Source organism: Citrus clementina, unplaced genomic scaffold (genome assembly GCF_000493195.1).
Source record: "Citrus clementina cultivar Clemenules unplaced genomic scaffold, Citrus_clementina_v1.0 scaffold_3, whole genome shotgun sequence".
NCBI lineage: Eukaryota > Viridiplantae > Streptophyta > Magnoliopsida > Sapindales > Rutaceae > Citrus > Citrus x clementina.
The window spans coordinates 48036284-48053878 of record NW_006262339.1 but is presented as its reverse complement, the minus strand read 5'-3'; the positions used below and the strand labels follow the sequence as shown (position 1 = coordinate 48053878).

Here is a 17595-nt window from a genome sequence, read left to right as displayed (position 1 = left end):
AGATTCTTTTAAAATAATTTAAATACTTTATAATATAGAAATGATTTTATTTGAGTCTTTAATTTTTAGTTTATTAAAATCATAAATCTATATCTACTATAAAATAAATAAATGAGTAATGAAGTGAGGAATTGAGGCGAAATTTTAAATGGGGTGGGGAATGAGATAGGTCTTCCTACCCCCACCCCACCCCATTGCCATCCATAGTGGGAATCCACTCATCTCTCTTCACTTTTTACCCTTATATTTAATAACATAAAATAAATAATATTATATTATATTCAATTAAATAAAATAAATAAAATTATATTTATTTAAATAATAATATTATATTATTTTATAAATTACATTTATTAATCAAAAAGTCCAATCAACCAATAAGGAACATATTTCATGGTAGACCCAAGCCATTGTGTTAGGAAAATCATTGTGGACTATGGTTTAGAAAATATAAATACACTAAAGTACGGCTCAATTTGCATTGAATTCTTAGCTAGCTAGGCCTACTTAGGAGACTTTAGCCAACAATTCAATGTTTTGTGAAACAAGTTAGTAGAGTACCAATCATTCTAAAAGATGAGTCGAGTCTAAAACACTAAATCCTAATATGCATACATACATTACTGATTCACATACATTGAATATTTATTTTATTTATTTTTAATTAAAATTTAAGGATATAGTAACTACAAATAAAGGATTAGAAGCTAAAGAGGCTCATTTTGATAAGCATGTATCATTATTAAATGCATGCTCACTGAAGAACTTAATGTATGGAAAAGTATGCGTAAGATTTAATGCAAGCACGAATGGAAATAAATGCATGTAGGCAGTGTTTACTTTCTGGAGTGGGAGTGTGGAGTGTGGATTCCTCCCACTCCAGTGTTTACTTAGCTTAAAAAATGAGGGAGTGGGAGTGGGAATCTGTGGGTCCCACCCAATTTTGGAGTGGGGAGTGGGATTCCCACTCCCCCCTCTTCCCATTTTATCCTTATAAAAATGAATAAATAAATAATATCATATTTAATAAAATAAATAATATCATATTTATTAAAAATAATAATTATATCATATTTATTTTATTAAATTTAATAAAATAAAAATAAATAAATATTATATTTAAATTAATAATATTAAACATTAATTTTAATAAAATATTAATTAATTATTTAATTAATAATAATAAATATTTTATTCTAAAAAAATATTAATTTTGTACTATATTATCAATAATAATATTTCATTTGTGTTGCTATTATTAATAATTTTTATTCACATAATTTAAATTTAAATTAATAAAAAAATTATGATTTACATAATTAAGAATATTAGTAATTATTATTAATTTATAAATATAATAAAATATTTATTTTATTTTCCAAATATATTTTTTATTAATTTTTTAATTACAAATTATAATTATGTACATAAGGATAAAATAGTAATTTAAAATAATTTACTCTCAATCCAAGACAAAGTAAACAAATAATTAAGATTCTGATTGACAATCCATACTATCATTTAGTCTAAGTAAACACCATACTCCCACTCCAACTCCACACTCCTAATCCAAGGATTCTCACTCCAATCCAAAAAGTAAACGCAGCAGTAATGAATTTATTTCTCCGTCTGGCTCTCCAATAAGCCGAAATTGTTGAAATTGAAGTCAGCATTTCGGATATAATAGAGGCTCGCATTGAAGAGCAAAGGCTTCATTTTTTTGTTTTCCCCTGAGCCAAGTAAAACCAAGAGAGAATTGAAGAGAGTTAAGAGCATTTTCAAACCATTTTTTTTAATTACTTTGTCCAAAATAATTTCAAAGAAAATATTTTTAAATTTCTTCTAAAAAATATTTTCAAATTCATTTTGAGAAGCATTTTCTTTAACAGTTTCCAAACACAATTTCAATAATATTGGTTTCTCACTTTTTTCCTAATCACATATTTTTGGCTATAATAATCCTACATTAATATTGACTCTTCATTATTTAGTAGTGTAATATGCTCCCACACCATTGTTCATAGCATGTGTCATTATTGTTTAGACCCAAATTTACTAGTCAACTAAACTATAGTCATAGTCAAAATTACAATAGGAGCTTATATAGGCCTTATCAGCTCCTAAATATGTTTTTGAATTTTACTATTTAGATCACATAATGGAATCAGGCAGATCGTAGGTTACTAAATTCAAATTTTCAATCAAGTCTAACCTCATTTGTTATTTCAATTGAGAGGGAGTTAATCCTTATAACGCGTGGCTTGGTGAAATCCCTACCCCAAACGATCATCAATCTTAATAAATCTTATCAAAGACTAATAAACAAATCCTTTATCAGGAAAGAAATTGTATCATGCAGGTAAGGCAAGCCAGGACCAGGAGCTATAGGGTTCTGGTGATGAAATTTCTACGTCAAAATAACTAATATACATATACTTTAGTCTCTACCAACCGCCAAGCAATTTGTGTTTTAAGATAGAGAGGCATTTCCAGAATGCGTGCATTATGTTAAATGGAAAATCAGGGCAAGCACTTGAGAGCTGAGAAATACTGTCTTTTTCTTTGTAATAATTATACAACGCGTTAACAGTGTCCTCTACCCCATTTGTTGTTGGATTATTCCCGCCCTGCCAATCCCAAGCAGACATTTAACAACTACGTGGCAACCTTCGGAGTAAAGTTATTGTACTAGCGGGACAGCAAAGTGCAATCATCCCCGCCATGCCAACTGCCAAGGTTTGTTTTTTTAAAAATTGATATGTATATTATATTTACAATCACAAACTTATTGAGAGTATTATAAGTCAAGTATATTTATAGTAAAGTTCAAATTTTTAATCTCATTAATGTTACAGGTGGTCGAAGCTTAAAAGCTGTCACAGTCTGTATAATATAATGGCATGTGTTTAAAGAGAAATTTTTACGAACAAAGTCAGTAGGTGCCTCTGATTAAGGACAAAAAGAAGTGGACGCAATTACCCAATTACACTAAAGAAAAGGGATAAAGGATGTACGCAAATGTGACTTCAGTGTGAGGTGAGGATATTGCCATATTATCTCTACAGAGAAGAGAAGAGAAGAGAAGATAAGATTTTATTGGTGGGTAGCTTCCAATTGGTGAATGGTAGGTGCCCATTTTTGACGAGGAAAAGATAAATTAAATTATATAAATTGCGGTCATTCCCGAAACAGAAAAAGAGAATTTCTCACTCCGTATTCGAGATCTACTGTTCTTTTCTTTAGGGTAAATAGTGTGGTTGAAGGTCTTTGGTTTTATTAGTACGTATTTTCCTTTCTTCTTTACGAAGAAACTAAATCATTATTTGGTCGAGCCCGCACAGCTACTTCTCTGATCTTCTGCTCTTTGGTTAGCCAATCAAAAGTACCACTTTTATTGCTTAACCAGTGAAGCTGCTGCCTTATAAAATCACAGGAAGCCAGCTGTATTTTGAATATATATAAGGATCAAGGGTTAGTCTATTTCATCGGTCATTAGCCCTAACTCATCATCAGGCACTCAAAGCATTATAACTATATCTTGCTCTACGCTTAGTTATCTCTTACTTCACTTTCCCGGTTAATTTAGTTCAACTTCTCTCGTGTCGCTTCAAAATTACAAAACATGCATACCGACCAAAATGTTCAATACTGATTTGTGCCATTACGCATGCTTAGTGCATAATGAAGTTGATTAGAAATCCCGGAGAGCTTTTGTAATCATACACGGTCCCTATCAAGTCACTATCTATGCAAGTTCATGACCTTGAAAACAGGGTGTCTCGTATGGCCAAGAAATAAGACAAAAATATTAATTAGTTGACGTATATTATACATGTAATAATAATAATGGATGTCTCTACACATTTATTTGTATCATAATCAAGGCAGCTTCCTCGCTACAAAATGTATAAAATATCATGAAAAAAAATCACACACAAAAAAAAAAAAAAAAAAAAAAAGACACAAAAGTTAATCACTAAATTCTCGTGTTACCCTCAGTCATGTGAACTCTCTACTCGACCAAAAGCTATAGTCGTCTTAAGAAGTTGGATAGCGAGCTTTCTTGAAAAGGTTGCTCGGTCATTATTGTGCCAATGTGTCAATGCTCCACCAATCCTGGTAGGAAACACAACCCCTCAGCCCCTCTACACCTCCACGCGCTTTCAACTTTTTTTCCACAAGTGGTGCTCTTTTTATTATTGTTTAACACCGCACTATTTCCAGACATTCTCCACGTGGAAGAGAAGTGCGCGTGAGATGTGCTAAGGCTAGGCTCCTGTATGCTTCTTTTGTTTTTTTTTTTTTTTTAATTTTGACAATGATAGATTAGACATGGGTAGTATAGTAATTGCAGTCACCGTTACAACGTCATTGTACAATATAAATTGTCTTTGAGTCTTTGACATGCACTCAAAGCCAGCAGCTCTTAAATGTAAAATGTAAATGGAGCAACAACCATACACATACACTGAACATGAATTGACTGACAGTGCCACCGCTACAGCCACCGCAATTCACCGTAAATCCAGCTCACAAACAGGCGGCACGCGACACCCTGTCTATCGCGGTGTCCGGAAGAGACGGTGGGGCAAATGGGTGTCTGAAATTAGAGAGCCACGCAAAAAGACACGCATTTGGCTGGGTTCGTTCCCCGTGCCGGAAATGGCAGCTAGGGCTTATGACGTTGCTGCGTATTGCTTAAAGGGACGAAAAGCTCAGCTAAATTTTCCTGACAAGGTTGAGGCCTTGCCACGACCTTCCACGCGTGCGGCTAGAGATATTCAGGAGGCAGCGGCTAAGGCAGCACATGCCGGACTCATTTCATCAGAAAAGAGTGATGTCTCGGAATCGGACGGTGATGACTTTTGGGGGGAGATTGAGTTGCCTGAGTTGATGAATGGTGGGTGGTACAGCAATTCTTGCGGATGGACGTTCAGCTGTGATACCACGTCCACGTGGATTGATGAAGATGCACAGCCACAGGAACAGCAGCCGCCGTCCATGGCATGTTTGTAGATTGAACGCTGTGGTTTGTTACGCGTGTACGTTTGTATACATATTTTTAACCGGCCGGTCCATCTTGTACGTTGTAATTACTTGGTATGTGTTAGTTATTTGTTAGTGGGCCGCGTTTAGCTGTGCCATCATATCAAAGCTCACTGGTTTTACAATAAATTCGCCATTTGCGGCTCTGCGCTTATGATATCAATGTCTATATTTTTCTCAAGTTTGTTATGTTGAGCGTGGCTGTTCGTCACGGTCGCTGTCTCGTTTACATGTGCCATGGGCCACTGGTTCATAGCAATTGGGCATCATTGGATATGTACATTAAACCCACGATGTTATGCATAAATAAATTCAATCGATTTTAACTGTTTTTGCGTAATGAAAGTTAAGCCTATTTCTGTTGCTGAAATCTTGTTCCTTATCGGATATTTTGCCCATTCCTCTATGAGAGCCTGCCCCACTTTTTTTTTCTTTATTATTATTATTATTATTATTAGGGTGCTGCTAAGTTACAGATTCTGTAACTTACAGCTCACCCAAAACAAATTTTACACAACCCCTCAATTGTTTGAATAGCAACACTTAGAGGTTTGTTTTTGGGTGGTTGTATGTTACAGATTCTGTAACATAGAAAGGTCCTTATTATTATTATTTGTTTTGGATTCTTTGATCGGTTGATGGCTGAGGCTGAGCCCATAAGAAAGAGAAATTGCCAGAAGCTTGTCTCTTTCCGAATTTTGGGATTCGCTGCCCAACGTAGTTAAGATTTTGAAATTTTAGTGTTATTACCTTATTTATATGCATTGTTCGAAACAGGTAATCTCAGTCCTCTGCACGTAAAACAAAATAAATAAATCACTATTTCATTCAAAAATTATATTATGATGGTGCAATTTAGAAACATTGAAAATTATATTAAAATTTCATTCAAAAATTTTAATTTAGAATTAAAGCCTGGGATGGATTTATGACATCGTAAATTAATTTTTACAGCATTGTAAATTGATTTATGATACCAAAAATTTGTGTGTGTTTAAGAATGAGCCAAATTTATTTTTAAATACTAAAAAGAAAATGAATTCCACATATAACCACTATAACTTGAACTCATTCTCGCATGAAAAAAATGCCAAACACCCTCTCCTGTCTAAGGAAAGTAATTAGAACCCTATCATGTGTTTAAATCCATTTGAACCCCTTATGTTATAACAATTTTGTTAACTATTTTATTGATCATTTTACTATTTTGTCCTAAGTGATTATAAAGTTTAATGTTTTGAGAATATGAATCAAGTAAAATGACCTATATACCCTTAGTGATTGAATTAATTTAATACTATGATGTTTGTGAACTTTGTATTCATAAGATAAATATCTAAAAAATTGACATAGATAAATATATTGCATTCGATCGTACATAGACATCACTACATAGTTATAAAAGAACCTAACCCACCTAATTGTCACGGGCTTTTATTAATTCAATTATCAAGTATATATCGACTTAATTTGGGTCGCTTATGCATATAACATATTTTCTATATGGCTCTTATAGCGAAGTTTGTTCATGTCACCACAAAACTCAACTTAATTCGAACCCCATGTACATTACAAAATTTCTGTATGGTTCTTACAACGAAACTCGTTTATATTGCCATAAAATTCATTAAATTGAGTGTCATGTATTTGAGAAGAATGCGGAAGAAGAGCACGTTGCTGCTCATCATATAAATCATTTACTTGATTGATATTCCTAAAATATTAGGGGCAAAATAGGTAAAAAAAAACAAAAAAAAAGACCCTTGACTCGATGTCTGATATAACGTCAGCAGGTTTGGATGAGTTTTAAAGCATGCACAAGGGAGTTCCGTTACATTCTTCAAACAGTAGAAGCTTTGACTAAACTTTTTTTTCCTACTCACTTGGGTGAAATGGAAGATAATTTATCAATAAACCATTTATTGTTTTGTTTCTAGTAATTGATCTTTAGCTACCTCAACGAATTTAATTATCATAATTTTTAATTTCATTTTTTTCTGCATGTGAATTTACAATTTTTTTTGTATGTCTATATATATAATCATTCTTAGTTGTATGTGCCTTTTTTTTTTTAATTTAAACATGATCTTAGTCTTTTAGTTTCAGAGAGTTATTTTTTAATGAACTATAAAACTGTATGGTTTAAAAAAATTAATTTTAAATTTATTATTTAAAAGTATGTCCACATAAAAAAAAAAAGAATATCTTCACTAGAGAATGAATATATATATTCTAATCCTAACTTACCATGTAAATTTCTTTTTATTAAGAAATAATATAGCATTAGTTTACTTAGAAGAAGACGAATCAAGGACTTTATTTGGAGAATGACGTGGTGAAGATGGGATGACAAACAACTGATCGTTTAGTCAAAATCTTTGTTTTGAATTGGTTGACCCATTAATCTTCTTATTAATTTTCAAGACAATCACTTGTCATGTACAATAAGTATTTAATAAAGGGGATATAATACTTTTTTTTTAATACTGATTAAACATCATATTACTGTATTACACAGATATTTACAACAACTGCTATTATAGCAGATATATTACACTGATAATTACAATCAGATATACATGAGTGGGACTTACATTATTACATTGAATTATGTGAAGTACATGCTCAGACAAATAACCTTTCACAAAGGAGGATGTCCATCATCCACTCGCATTTCGCAAGGGAGAATGATTTTTACATATTAAGAACATTTAGCCCCCACAATGCTTTTGTGGGGGCTAGAACCGCTGCCCTCACAAGCCTTGTGAGGGCAGCAGCCCACCACTTCGGCCAATGCCGAAGTGGCAGGGGATATAATACTTATGACTAATAAGAAGCCCACTGCCCACTCTTCTACTGGATACCGCTAATCAATCATCAACGCGTCCAATTCTTAATTAACTCCCGATTTTATTTTTTGTTCTTCAAATTTTCTAAAAATCAAAGGATTATGGATGTTTATTGGCTGATGAATACAGCAATGAGGTTCTTGATTACAATCCTGAAGTTGTCAGTGATTTGAACCCGGTCTCTAATGGGCCAAGAGTCGAACCGAATCGAATAATTGGCCGGACCACATTATTGGCACCATTGATGCTGCGACTGAGATATGTGAAACTTAGTTTCTTCAAATTGCACCAGCATTTTCATTGCCACCAATTAATTAAATATCATATAACTCTTTTCTAAGTACTCTCCCTCTCAATTGAATTGGCACTGGCTGTCTACGACTGTCCAATAAGAATAACACAACGGAACTTCAGGAAATAGTGACAACAAATGCTTTCACTCATACTAACAAACAACAATTCATAAAAGTGGCCAAACAAAACAAGCAATTAAATACCATATTCTAGACATACAATACCCGTTGCTTTAGGGCAGGACATTCTGTATACATATATGAAAGTGGCTCAAATGCATTTATGTGAAGGCCCGCACAGAACGTGTCGTATCAATTGTAACATTGCAATCGAAATCAATATTGTACACTACAACAAAATTGATTTATTATGGCAGAGGTTTTATGGCAAATTTTAATTATATGCCGTTAGTTATTATTAAAGACGACATGTCTAATAGCCATGCCGTTATTCATCACCGATAAGATTAATACTACAACGGACTTCTAATACATGTTGTAAAGGGTGTGTTTGGTGCATGTGATTATGGTGTATTATAACAATGTTTACATTAATTTAACATCAAGACCATGATTGGAAAGAAATTGTATTGGGATAAATGGAGTAGCTAAACACGACTGTGAGTCGAGTTTAGCTTAATGCCTGCCCAAGTGCTTTAGGCCTAGCATGCATTGTGAAGTATGGGTATGGGTAAAAAATTTTAAAGTTTGTTGTGAATATGTCTAGTTAAGAGTTTATAAAAAAAAAAACACGTGCTTATAAATTAAAAAATAATTTATAATTTATATAATATATGATCTATAAGTGTGTGATTTACTATGTTGTGTTTCTACCATTTCATTTATTTGACTATTAATATATTATGTATTAAATAATCATCTTTAATTCAAGTGGTTTTTTTTAACTTTTAGTTTTATTCTAAAATTTATTTAAAAAACTTAATGGAAGCCTAAGCTAGGCATCCAGGCCCGGCCCAAGTTCGAACCAAGCCCGTCTCTCAATCTGTTATCAATAACATCGACTTGGGCCTAAGTTTGAAAAAATTCGACCTAAACCCGCAATTTGCTATTTCAAATTAGAAAACGCTATGTGTTATTTAAATTCATTAAATTAGTTTTAACCCCCATTTTCTCGACACATCAATTATAAAAACTTACAAATTCATTTTTTACTCTATGCACCTATTAAAAATTCCAACAAAACCCTACTTAAAAGATGCCTTTTAACGAGTTTATCGTTTTCCACAAAATTATTTCCTTACCAACAAATAAATCTATATTCTCATTTTCGCGGCCTTCATAGTTCTTTCTTATTTTTTTCATTGTTCTTAATCTTTTTCTTGGTTCAAATATAAACTAAAAATATGTATTTGGTGAAATAAAGAAACAAAATTACTAAATTATTTAAAAGAAAATGTATGTTTAGACCAAGGAGGTCCAAAACACGAGCTCCTTGCACACACATGTATGTTTAGTACCCCAAGAAATCTTGAATTAATTTCACCTTTATGCTTCGTGGTTTTACAGGATTTATTACTGCATATGACCGTCTTTCATATAGATTACTGATAATCAAATTGTAACAAGTGGGAAAAATATTGAATACTATGCACAACAATCTAGCCTACTATTTTTATTTGTTCCATACAACTGATTAACAAAAATGAGAGGAACCTAGGTGTAGAGTGGGTGTAATCTTGTTCTCTTTTTTGAAAAATAAGTAATTATAATTACTTTTTATTAAGGTGACATTTTGTTTAACTAGTTGATTTTGATTTTGTAAAAATAATCTAATGCTTATTGAACAATGAATATATGTACTAACACAAATTTTAAAATATTGATTTCAAATAATTTAATAATAATACTTATAAAAAAATTCAATAATAGATATTAAAAACAAAAATAATATTTATTACTTTTATTATTATTATTATTATTTTGGTTCTGTTTAGCATTGAGATACTGTAACTTTTAAACTACAAAACTATAGTTGCTCTAAAATATTATTATTATTATATTATATGTAATAAATATAAAATTTAAATAATAATTTTGATAAAATTATTAAAAATATATAAAATTTTCATCATACAAATAAAAAATCGTATCAATATAATTTTAAAAATATAATAAATAATACTTATCAAATATTTTAATATTGTTACTTTTAAATTATAGTTCAAACTTTAATCCTAAGGGATTAAACTGACCTTTGTCTACCGTTGAAACAACGCTCAAAATCTAGTGTATTAAAACCCCCAAATTTCCCTCTAAACCTAAGCATTCAATCTCTCGCTCTCCCCCTTTCTGTCCTCTCCGGCAAGCCCCAGTCTCTCCTCATCAATTCGGCATTTCCTGATTTGAAATCTTTCAAATTATTACGTAAAACCCTAAAGCCCACGCACATTCAAAAACCCAAAAATCAACAAAAACACACACACAAACATTGGAATAGGTATGGAGTGGAATCAGGAAACCCTCCAGCACCTCTCCCAATGCTTCCTCCACACTTTATCACCATCCCCGGAGCCGCGTCGCGCCGCCGAGAGATCTTTAGCCGAAATGGCGGACAGGCCCAACTATGGACTCGCTGTGCTTAGACTCGTAGCCGAGCAGACCATCGACGAACAGATTCGCCACGCCGCCGCGGTCAACTTCAAGAACCATCTCCGCTTTCGCTGGGCCCCTGCATCGGATCGTAACTCTGGCCCCACGCTTGCCCCTATCCTCGACGCCGAGAAGGACCAAATCAAATCCCTAATCGTGGGTCTCATGCTCACTTCCACTCCGCGCATCCAGAGCCAGCTCAGCGAAGCCTTAGTGGTCGTCGGGAATCACGATTTTCCTAAACACTGGCCCACTTTGCTCCCTGAACTCATCGCCAATCTCAAAGACGCTGCCCAGTCCAACAACTACGTCTCCATTAACGGTATTTTGGGAACTGCCAACTCTATTTTCAAGAAATTTCGTTACCAGTTCAAAACAAATGATCTTTTGCTGGATTTAAAGTACTGTCTCGATAATTTTGCTGCTCCACTGCTGGAAATTTTTCTGAAAACTGCTGCATTAATTGATTCTACTGTGAGCTCTGGTGGGCCCGTTGCAACTCTTAAGCTATTGTTTGAGTCTCAGAGATTGTGTTGTAGGATATTTTACTCATTAAATTTTCAAGAATTGCCTGAGTTTTTTGAGGATCATATGAGAGAGTGGATGACTGAGTTCAAGAAATATTTAACAACAAATTACCCGGCACTTGAGAGTACTAGTGATGGATTAGGTCTTGTTGACGGACTTAGGGCTGCAGTGTGTGAGAATATCAGTCTTTACATGAAAATGAACGAAGAAGAGTTTCAGGGGTATTTGAATGATTTTGCTCTTGCTGTGTGGACTTTACTAGGGAATGTGTCACAGTCTTCAAGTCGTGATAGTCTGGCTGTTACTGCAATTAAGTTTTTGACTAACGTGAGTACGAGTGTGCACCACACTTTGTTTGCGGGTGAAGGAGTGATACCGCAGATTTGTCAGAATATTGTGATTCCAAATGTGAGGTTGAGAGATGAGGATGAAGAACTTTTTGAAATGAATTATGTTGAGTTTATTAGGAGAGATATGGAGGGTAGTGATGTTGATACTAGGAGGAGGATTGCGTGTGAACTACTTAAAGGGATTGCAACGCATTATAGGCAGCATGTAATGGAAACAGTTTCTGTTCAGATACAGAATTTGTTAACTTCATTTGCTGCTAACCCTGTGGCAAATTGGAAGGATAAGGATTGTGCCATTTATTTAGTTGTCTCTCTTGCAACTAAGAAGGCTGGGAGTACTTCTATTTCAACTGATCTTGTTGATGTCCAGAGCTTCTTTACATCAGTTATTGTCCCAGAATTGCAAAGTCCGGATGTGAATGCATTTCCTATGCTCAAAGCAGGTGCTCTTAAATTTTTTACGATGTTTAGGATTCAGATTCCTAAGATCCATGCATTTCAATTCTTTCCAGACTTGGTTAGGTTCCTTGGTGCAGAGTCAAATGTGGTACATTCTTACGCTGCAAGTTGTATAGAAAAACTCTTGCAGGTGAAGGATGAGGGAGGAAAGTCGAGATATAATTCAGCAGATATAACTCCATATTTGTCGGTGCTGATGACCAGCCTTTTTAATGCTTTTAAGTTTCCAGAGTCAGAGGAAAATCAGTACATAATGAAGTGTATAATGCGGGTTCTTGGGGTTGCAGAGATTTCCAATGAGGTCGCTGCGCCTTGCATATCGGGCTTGACCTCTATTTTGAATGAAGTTTGCAAAAATCCTAAAAGTCCAATATTTAACCACTATCTCTTTGAGTCGGTAGCTGTTCTTGTCAGGAGGGCATGCCAGAGGGATCCCTCTCTCATATCAGCTTTTGAAGCAAGCATTCTCCCCAGCCTCCAGATAATCTTGCAGAATGATGTGACTGAGTTCTTGCCATATGCATTCCAGCTGTTGGCTCAGCTTATTGAGTTGAATAGGCCACCTCTTAGCTCAAATTACATGCAGATTTTTAATCTTCTTCTGTCCCCTGATTCATGGAAGAGATCTTCAAATGTCCCAGCACTTGTTCGTTTGCTTCAAGCCTTCCTTCAGAAGGTGCCCCGTGAGATCGCCCAAGAAGGCAAGCTGAGAGAGGTGCTTGGGATATTCAACATGCTTGTCTTATCACCTAGCACTGATGAACAAGGCTTCTATGTCCTCAACACCATTGTTGAAAGTCTTGAATATGGGGTCATTGCTCAATTTGTGCCTCACATCTGGGGAGTCCTTTTTACTCGCCTCCAAAACAAGCGCACAGTAAAGTTTGTGAAGTCTCTTTTGATTTTTATGTCACTCTTTCTGGTCAAGCATGGTCCTGAAAACCTTGTTAATACAATGAATGCTGTTCAATCTGGTATTATTTTAGTAATCTTGGAGCAGATTTGGATACCAAATCTCAAGCTTATCACTGGAGCCATTGAGTGGAAGTTGACTGCTGTTGCTTCAACCAGACTTATCTGTGAATCTCCAGTACTTTTGGATGCTGCTGCTGTTAGACACTGGGGGAAGATGCTGGACAGCATTGTTACTCTTCTTTCACGGCCTGAGGAGGAGAGAGTTGAAGAGGAACCTGAAATGCCAGATATTACTGAAAATATGGGTTATACAACCGCGTTTGTTAACCTTTACAATGCTGGGAAGAAAGAAGAGGATCCTCTAAAGGATATAAAGGATCCAAAGGAATTCTTGGTAGCATCTTTGGCCAGGATTTCTGCTGTTTCCCCAGGGAGGTACCCCCAGATCATTAGTGAAAATCTTGAGCCAGCTAATCAATCAGCATTGCTTCAGCTATGCAGCGCTTTCAATTGCCCAATAGTTTGAGTGAGTAGTTTTCTAATCATAATTATTACTGCAGATTGAGTCTATCTAATCAAACTTTGATGTAATTAGTACAGCCCTAATGTTCTTGTTCGGTTGATAATCATACTTTCTCCCATCAAGAATTACAAATCTTGCAAAAGGAAAGGGGAAGTTGTAGTTTTATTTCTCATTAATCAGAACTGTTTAATAGATTTATTTGATTTCTTTAGCTGATTCAGTATCTAATGTTTCTTAATAATATAGGATTAGAAATCAGCAGACACTTTACAAACTGGACTGAAGAATGTCAATGTCCTTGAAATTTGCAAGTTTGGTACCTTTTTGTGAAAGTGCCCAACAGTTCAAAGTTACGATTTATTTCCCTAACATTGTTGCCAATGGACTTAAAGAATTATGCTGGTTGGTCTTTCAGTTATTAGAATATGGACCTGGATCCAGATCATCTACTGACAGTTGTTATGAAAAATATTTAGGTTGATTGATTTGTATTACTATATGATGTGATTCAAGCTCATTTTTTCTGTTCTTTTCCTTAGAAAGATGGTTAGTTTGCTGGCTAATAACATTTCTCTTAAAGTTCATTTTCTTATCTTACCATTTATTCAATATTGGAAGAAGTCACATTTACTATTTACTTGTACAGATCGCTGAGAATAAATTTACGGTCCTTTATAGAAATTTATGCAAGTCCTCCCTTATGCCACTGATGGCACCGATACCTTTTTGTTGTCTTGGGATGCTCCATCATAGCTTTGACACTGCCCTGTTACTGTTTCTCGTTTGTATTTTCTCATGTGATTTGGCTTGCAGTCTCAGACGCTTCATCTAATCATTTGTTATACAATTATTCAGGATCTTATCTACATGAAGACTTCTATTTTTCTTCTGGTGTCAGTTTCATGAAGTTTTGGTCAGCTTGGAATTGTGAGCAAAAGGTACTTAATGCAATGTGAATAAATGGTTTCGACAACTCATTTTCCTTGTTGCAATTTCTCGGGATTGTAACAGTTGGAGTTTGTGGTTGCAGTTGCTCATTTAGTTATACCATGCATAGATATCAGACGGTGAACCCTATGTGGTGGGGTAAGGCACCTCCATCTTAATTTTTTGTCACAGGTTGTCTTTTTCAGTGTGCATGTTTCAGCAACTTGTAGATCTTTGTTGTAGACAAAGGAGTTATAGGTTAAACTCACCCTGCATTTTTCAGTTACATGTGTGCATTATTGTGTCACTCATGGAAGCAGTTATGCTGTTGTGACCGAATTTAAATTTTTTTTTCCCCTGCTGCTGCAAGTTTTGGTAGTTCTTTTCTTTGATCCAGTTCTGTGGTGGCCTAGTATGGTTGTATTTAAGTGTCAGCTAGAGTTCATGTTTATATTGGTTCAGCATCATGCTGGAGTTGGTTGCTAAAATCTTGAATGTTATGGCCAGTATTAGAACATTAAGCTTGGTCCAATGTCACTTCCAATCTCTTTGGAATTTGGATGGACCAAGACAGATTTATGGTGAGTTTATGTGTCTTCTAACATTAACCCCAAAAAAAATAAATAAATAAATAAATTAGTTGAATTAGAAATATGGAAGGTTCAATCAGGAGAGAACATGCTTTGTCATAAAATGGCATCTGTCTTACCGGAGCAAGAGGTTTCTGTGTTTTTAGGGAGTTTTTATCTATAACAAGGATGCTGAAGTGATGGGGACGGCTCTGTCGTCCTATTCCCACCCTTTCAAACGATGCTGCGTGATTTTCATTTTTCACTTCCGTAACAAACAAAAAATTTGCATCTTTTGAGTTATTAATTCAAAGTGTAAGACATTTGCGTGTCTACACGAGAACGAGAGATTGCGAAGACGACTTGATTTGTTTGCCATGGGCCCTTAGGTAATTGGGCTTCTTGCCCATGGGAGAAACCCAATTATATATATATATATCCAATGTTGTTTGGTATTATATGCCCTGCCTGAAAACGTAATATGTGAGAGTTGTGTGGCATTTCAGCCTTCTCTTTGCATAATGCCTAAGGGATCTACGCTCTCGTCTGGCCGTATGGTACCCGTACGGCCCAACGCTTAAAATGATAGTGGCCCGTAAGGTCATAAATAATTTATTTATTTGCACCACTATTTAAATAATGGACGAATAATGAACCGAGTTTATTTAATCTAACTATATTTGATTAAATCCAAAGAGTTTTCTAATTTGTTTAGTATACATACCCCACAAGTCATTACATCCTTCTTGGAATTATGCGGTGCTACTGAGCTCGGAAGACCTGCATTAACTCTTAGTAAGCCGTTTCATATTATTTCCAATTAATTAAAGGTCGCAACTGATGACAAAATTTCAATATGCTAATCATTAAATTCATTGTGGAAACACTATCCCACTGTTCTGCGACACAAATTATGATAATCATATTTGTTTAAAAGCATTGGAGCAAATGTTTGTGGTGGGTTTGGAAAGACTGCCCAACTGACTTCCACTGCCAGTTCTTCCTATCAACAATTTGTTGGCTTTGTTGCTTGTTAATATGTAATTCTGAAAATTGGTTTGGCTTAATTTCAAGTTTCCTTATAACCTTGGGCTTATGAGCTTATGAATTCGAGTCTCAGCCATTGTTGGGACTCGACTCCTCTTTTGATAAGGGTTTATTTGACTCCCTACTTTGGAGCAGAATATATTTTTCTCTAGTATTAAGTGAGGGTATTGTTTAGGTTGTACCATATTAAAATCATAACAAAAATTTTCAATTACTATCTGATTAAAAGTATTAGTAAAGTTTTGATTGTAATATATTACTATTTTTTAAAAATTATTTTCAAATAATAATAATAAATAAATAAACAGATAAATAAAACACAGGGAGTGTCCTCATCGCGAATAATGGTACGGAGGTAATCATGATCGTAGTATTATGTCTCATCTGACCCACGGTCGGATGGTCCGGGTTAAGCCACATAATTGGGCCCACACCCACTTCCCCCCACTCGATATGATGGCCTAATTTTTTTTAACACTTAAATTTATATCCCATTATGCCTTTTATTGTCCAATTACAACTTACTGATTATCATAATTTTTCTAAGCGGTAACTTTATCCTATTTGACCAATTATCTGTCATCCATGTGACCCTGTACGTGCCTAATAATGTTTGGAATTTCTCTCCACTATTATTCCCTTTGTTATTCGCCTTTCTTTTTTTTCTTTTTTTTTTTTCTCTCTGTTTATTCTTAAAATAGGACAATTGTGCTTTTGTGAATTAAATAATTAAGAAAATCAAAGTGAAGGGATACCCACATGAAATTTCTTTTTCTTTTCTTTTCTTTTCTTTTCTTTTTTCTCCCAACAACTTCCGCATAAGGTCTTAACAACTTTTTCTTCTTTCAGATGTGTTAAGTGAAGGTGACATGAATTTGAAGCGAAAAGGCAGCGAAAAAGATTAAGGATGAAACGGAGAGCCAATGGATCTCAAGGCCGAGTGAAACTTTGGTCAAAAGTAAAAGTACGGATACTGGACAGAAATTCTCCCACTTACCACTCCCTCATTGGACCTCCTCATTCAGGCTTATTGGATGTTTTAAAAGCAAAACAAATAAAATATTATTTGCGAAAAAAGAATCCAAATTTCTTCTATACGGAGGATTAAAAAAAAAAAAAAAAAACACCTTATCAACAAAATAATAATAATAATAATAATAATAATAATAATAATAATAATAAAGATACATATACTTTTTTCTTAATGGTGAATTTGATGCCCATGATGATGATGATGGTTTTCACATGTTTTAACATGAATCGCAAGTTTTTGCAGCCTCATATGAGGGTCAGGTGTTACTTTTTTTTTTTTTTTCTTTCTTTAAGGTTCCTCGGGAACCAAGATGCAAACAAAAGTAATAATAATGTTTATTCCCTAATAATTTCGCAGGGTACCTACCTACCCTACAGATGAAATACAGTAATTTAATGAATGGTGGGAATAAAGGGAGGATCCAGATTGGCTGAGGCCTCATTATG

At 34.5% G+C, this 17595-nt stretch overlaps 2 protein-coding genes across 4 annotated transcripts; both read left to right on the top strand.

Moving 5' to 3' along the window:
- Positions 1 to 4403: 4403 nt before the first annotated feature.
- LOC18047542 (ethylene-responsive transcription factor ERF023) lies at positions 4404 to 5205 on the top strand. Its single transcript, XM_006444762.2, has one exon. It carries the CDS (start codon positions 4444 to 4446, stop codon positions 5014 to 5016), a length of 573 nt encoding a protein of 190 aa, XP_006444825.1. The 5' UTR covers positions 4404 to 4443; the 3' UTR covers positions 5017 to 5205.
- Positions 5206 to 10406: 5201 nt separating this feature from the next.
- Positions 10407 to 16983, top strand: LOC18047541 (exportin-2). Of its 3 annotated transcripts, XR_002906430.1 has the most exons (3): positions 10407 to 13576; positions 14429 to 14511; positions 16966 to 16983. XR_002906430.1 is itself a non-coding variant. In XM_006444761.2 (2 exons), the coding sequence occupies exon 1, from the start codon at positions 10649 to 10651 to the stop codon at positions 13574 to 13576; it is 2928 nt and encodes a 975-aa protein (XP_006444824.1). In that variant the 5' UTR covers positions 10407 to 10648; the 3' UTR covers positions 14429 to 14878. The 3 variants fall into 3 exon arrangements, 2 of the variants coding, with proteins under 2 accessions (XP_006444824.1, XP_024044074.1); XM_006444761.2 differs by lacking the exon at positions 16966 to 16983 and having other exon boundaries at positions 14429 to 14878; XM_024188306.1 differs by lacking the exons at positions 14429 to 14511; positions 16966 to 16983 and adding an exon at positions 13820 to 13928.
- The last annotated feature ends 612 nt before the right edge of the window (positions 16984 to 17595 follow it).

What these genes read in the sequence shown, in the direction of transcription:
- LOC18047542 (XM_006444762.2), top strand. Translation starts at nt 4,444, where the DNA reads ATGGAGCAACAACCATACACATACACTGAACATGAATTGACTGACAGT.
- LOC18047541 (XM_006444761.2), top strand. Translation starts at nt 10,649, where the DNA reads ATGGAGTGGAATCAGGAAACCCTCCAGCACCTCTCCCAATGCTTCCTC.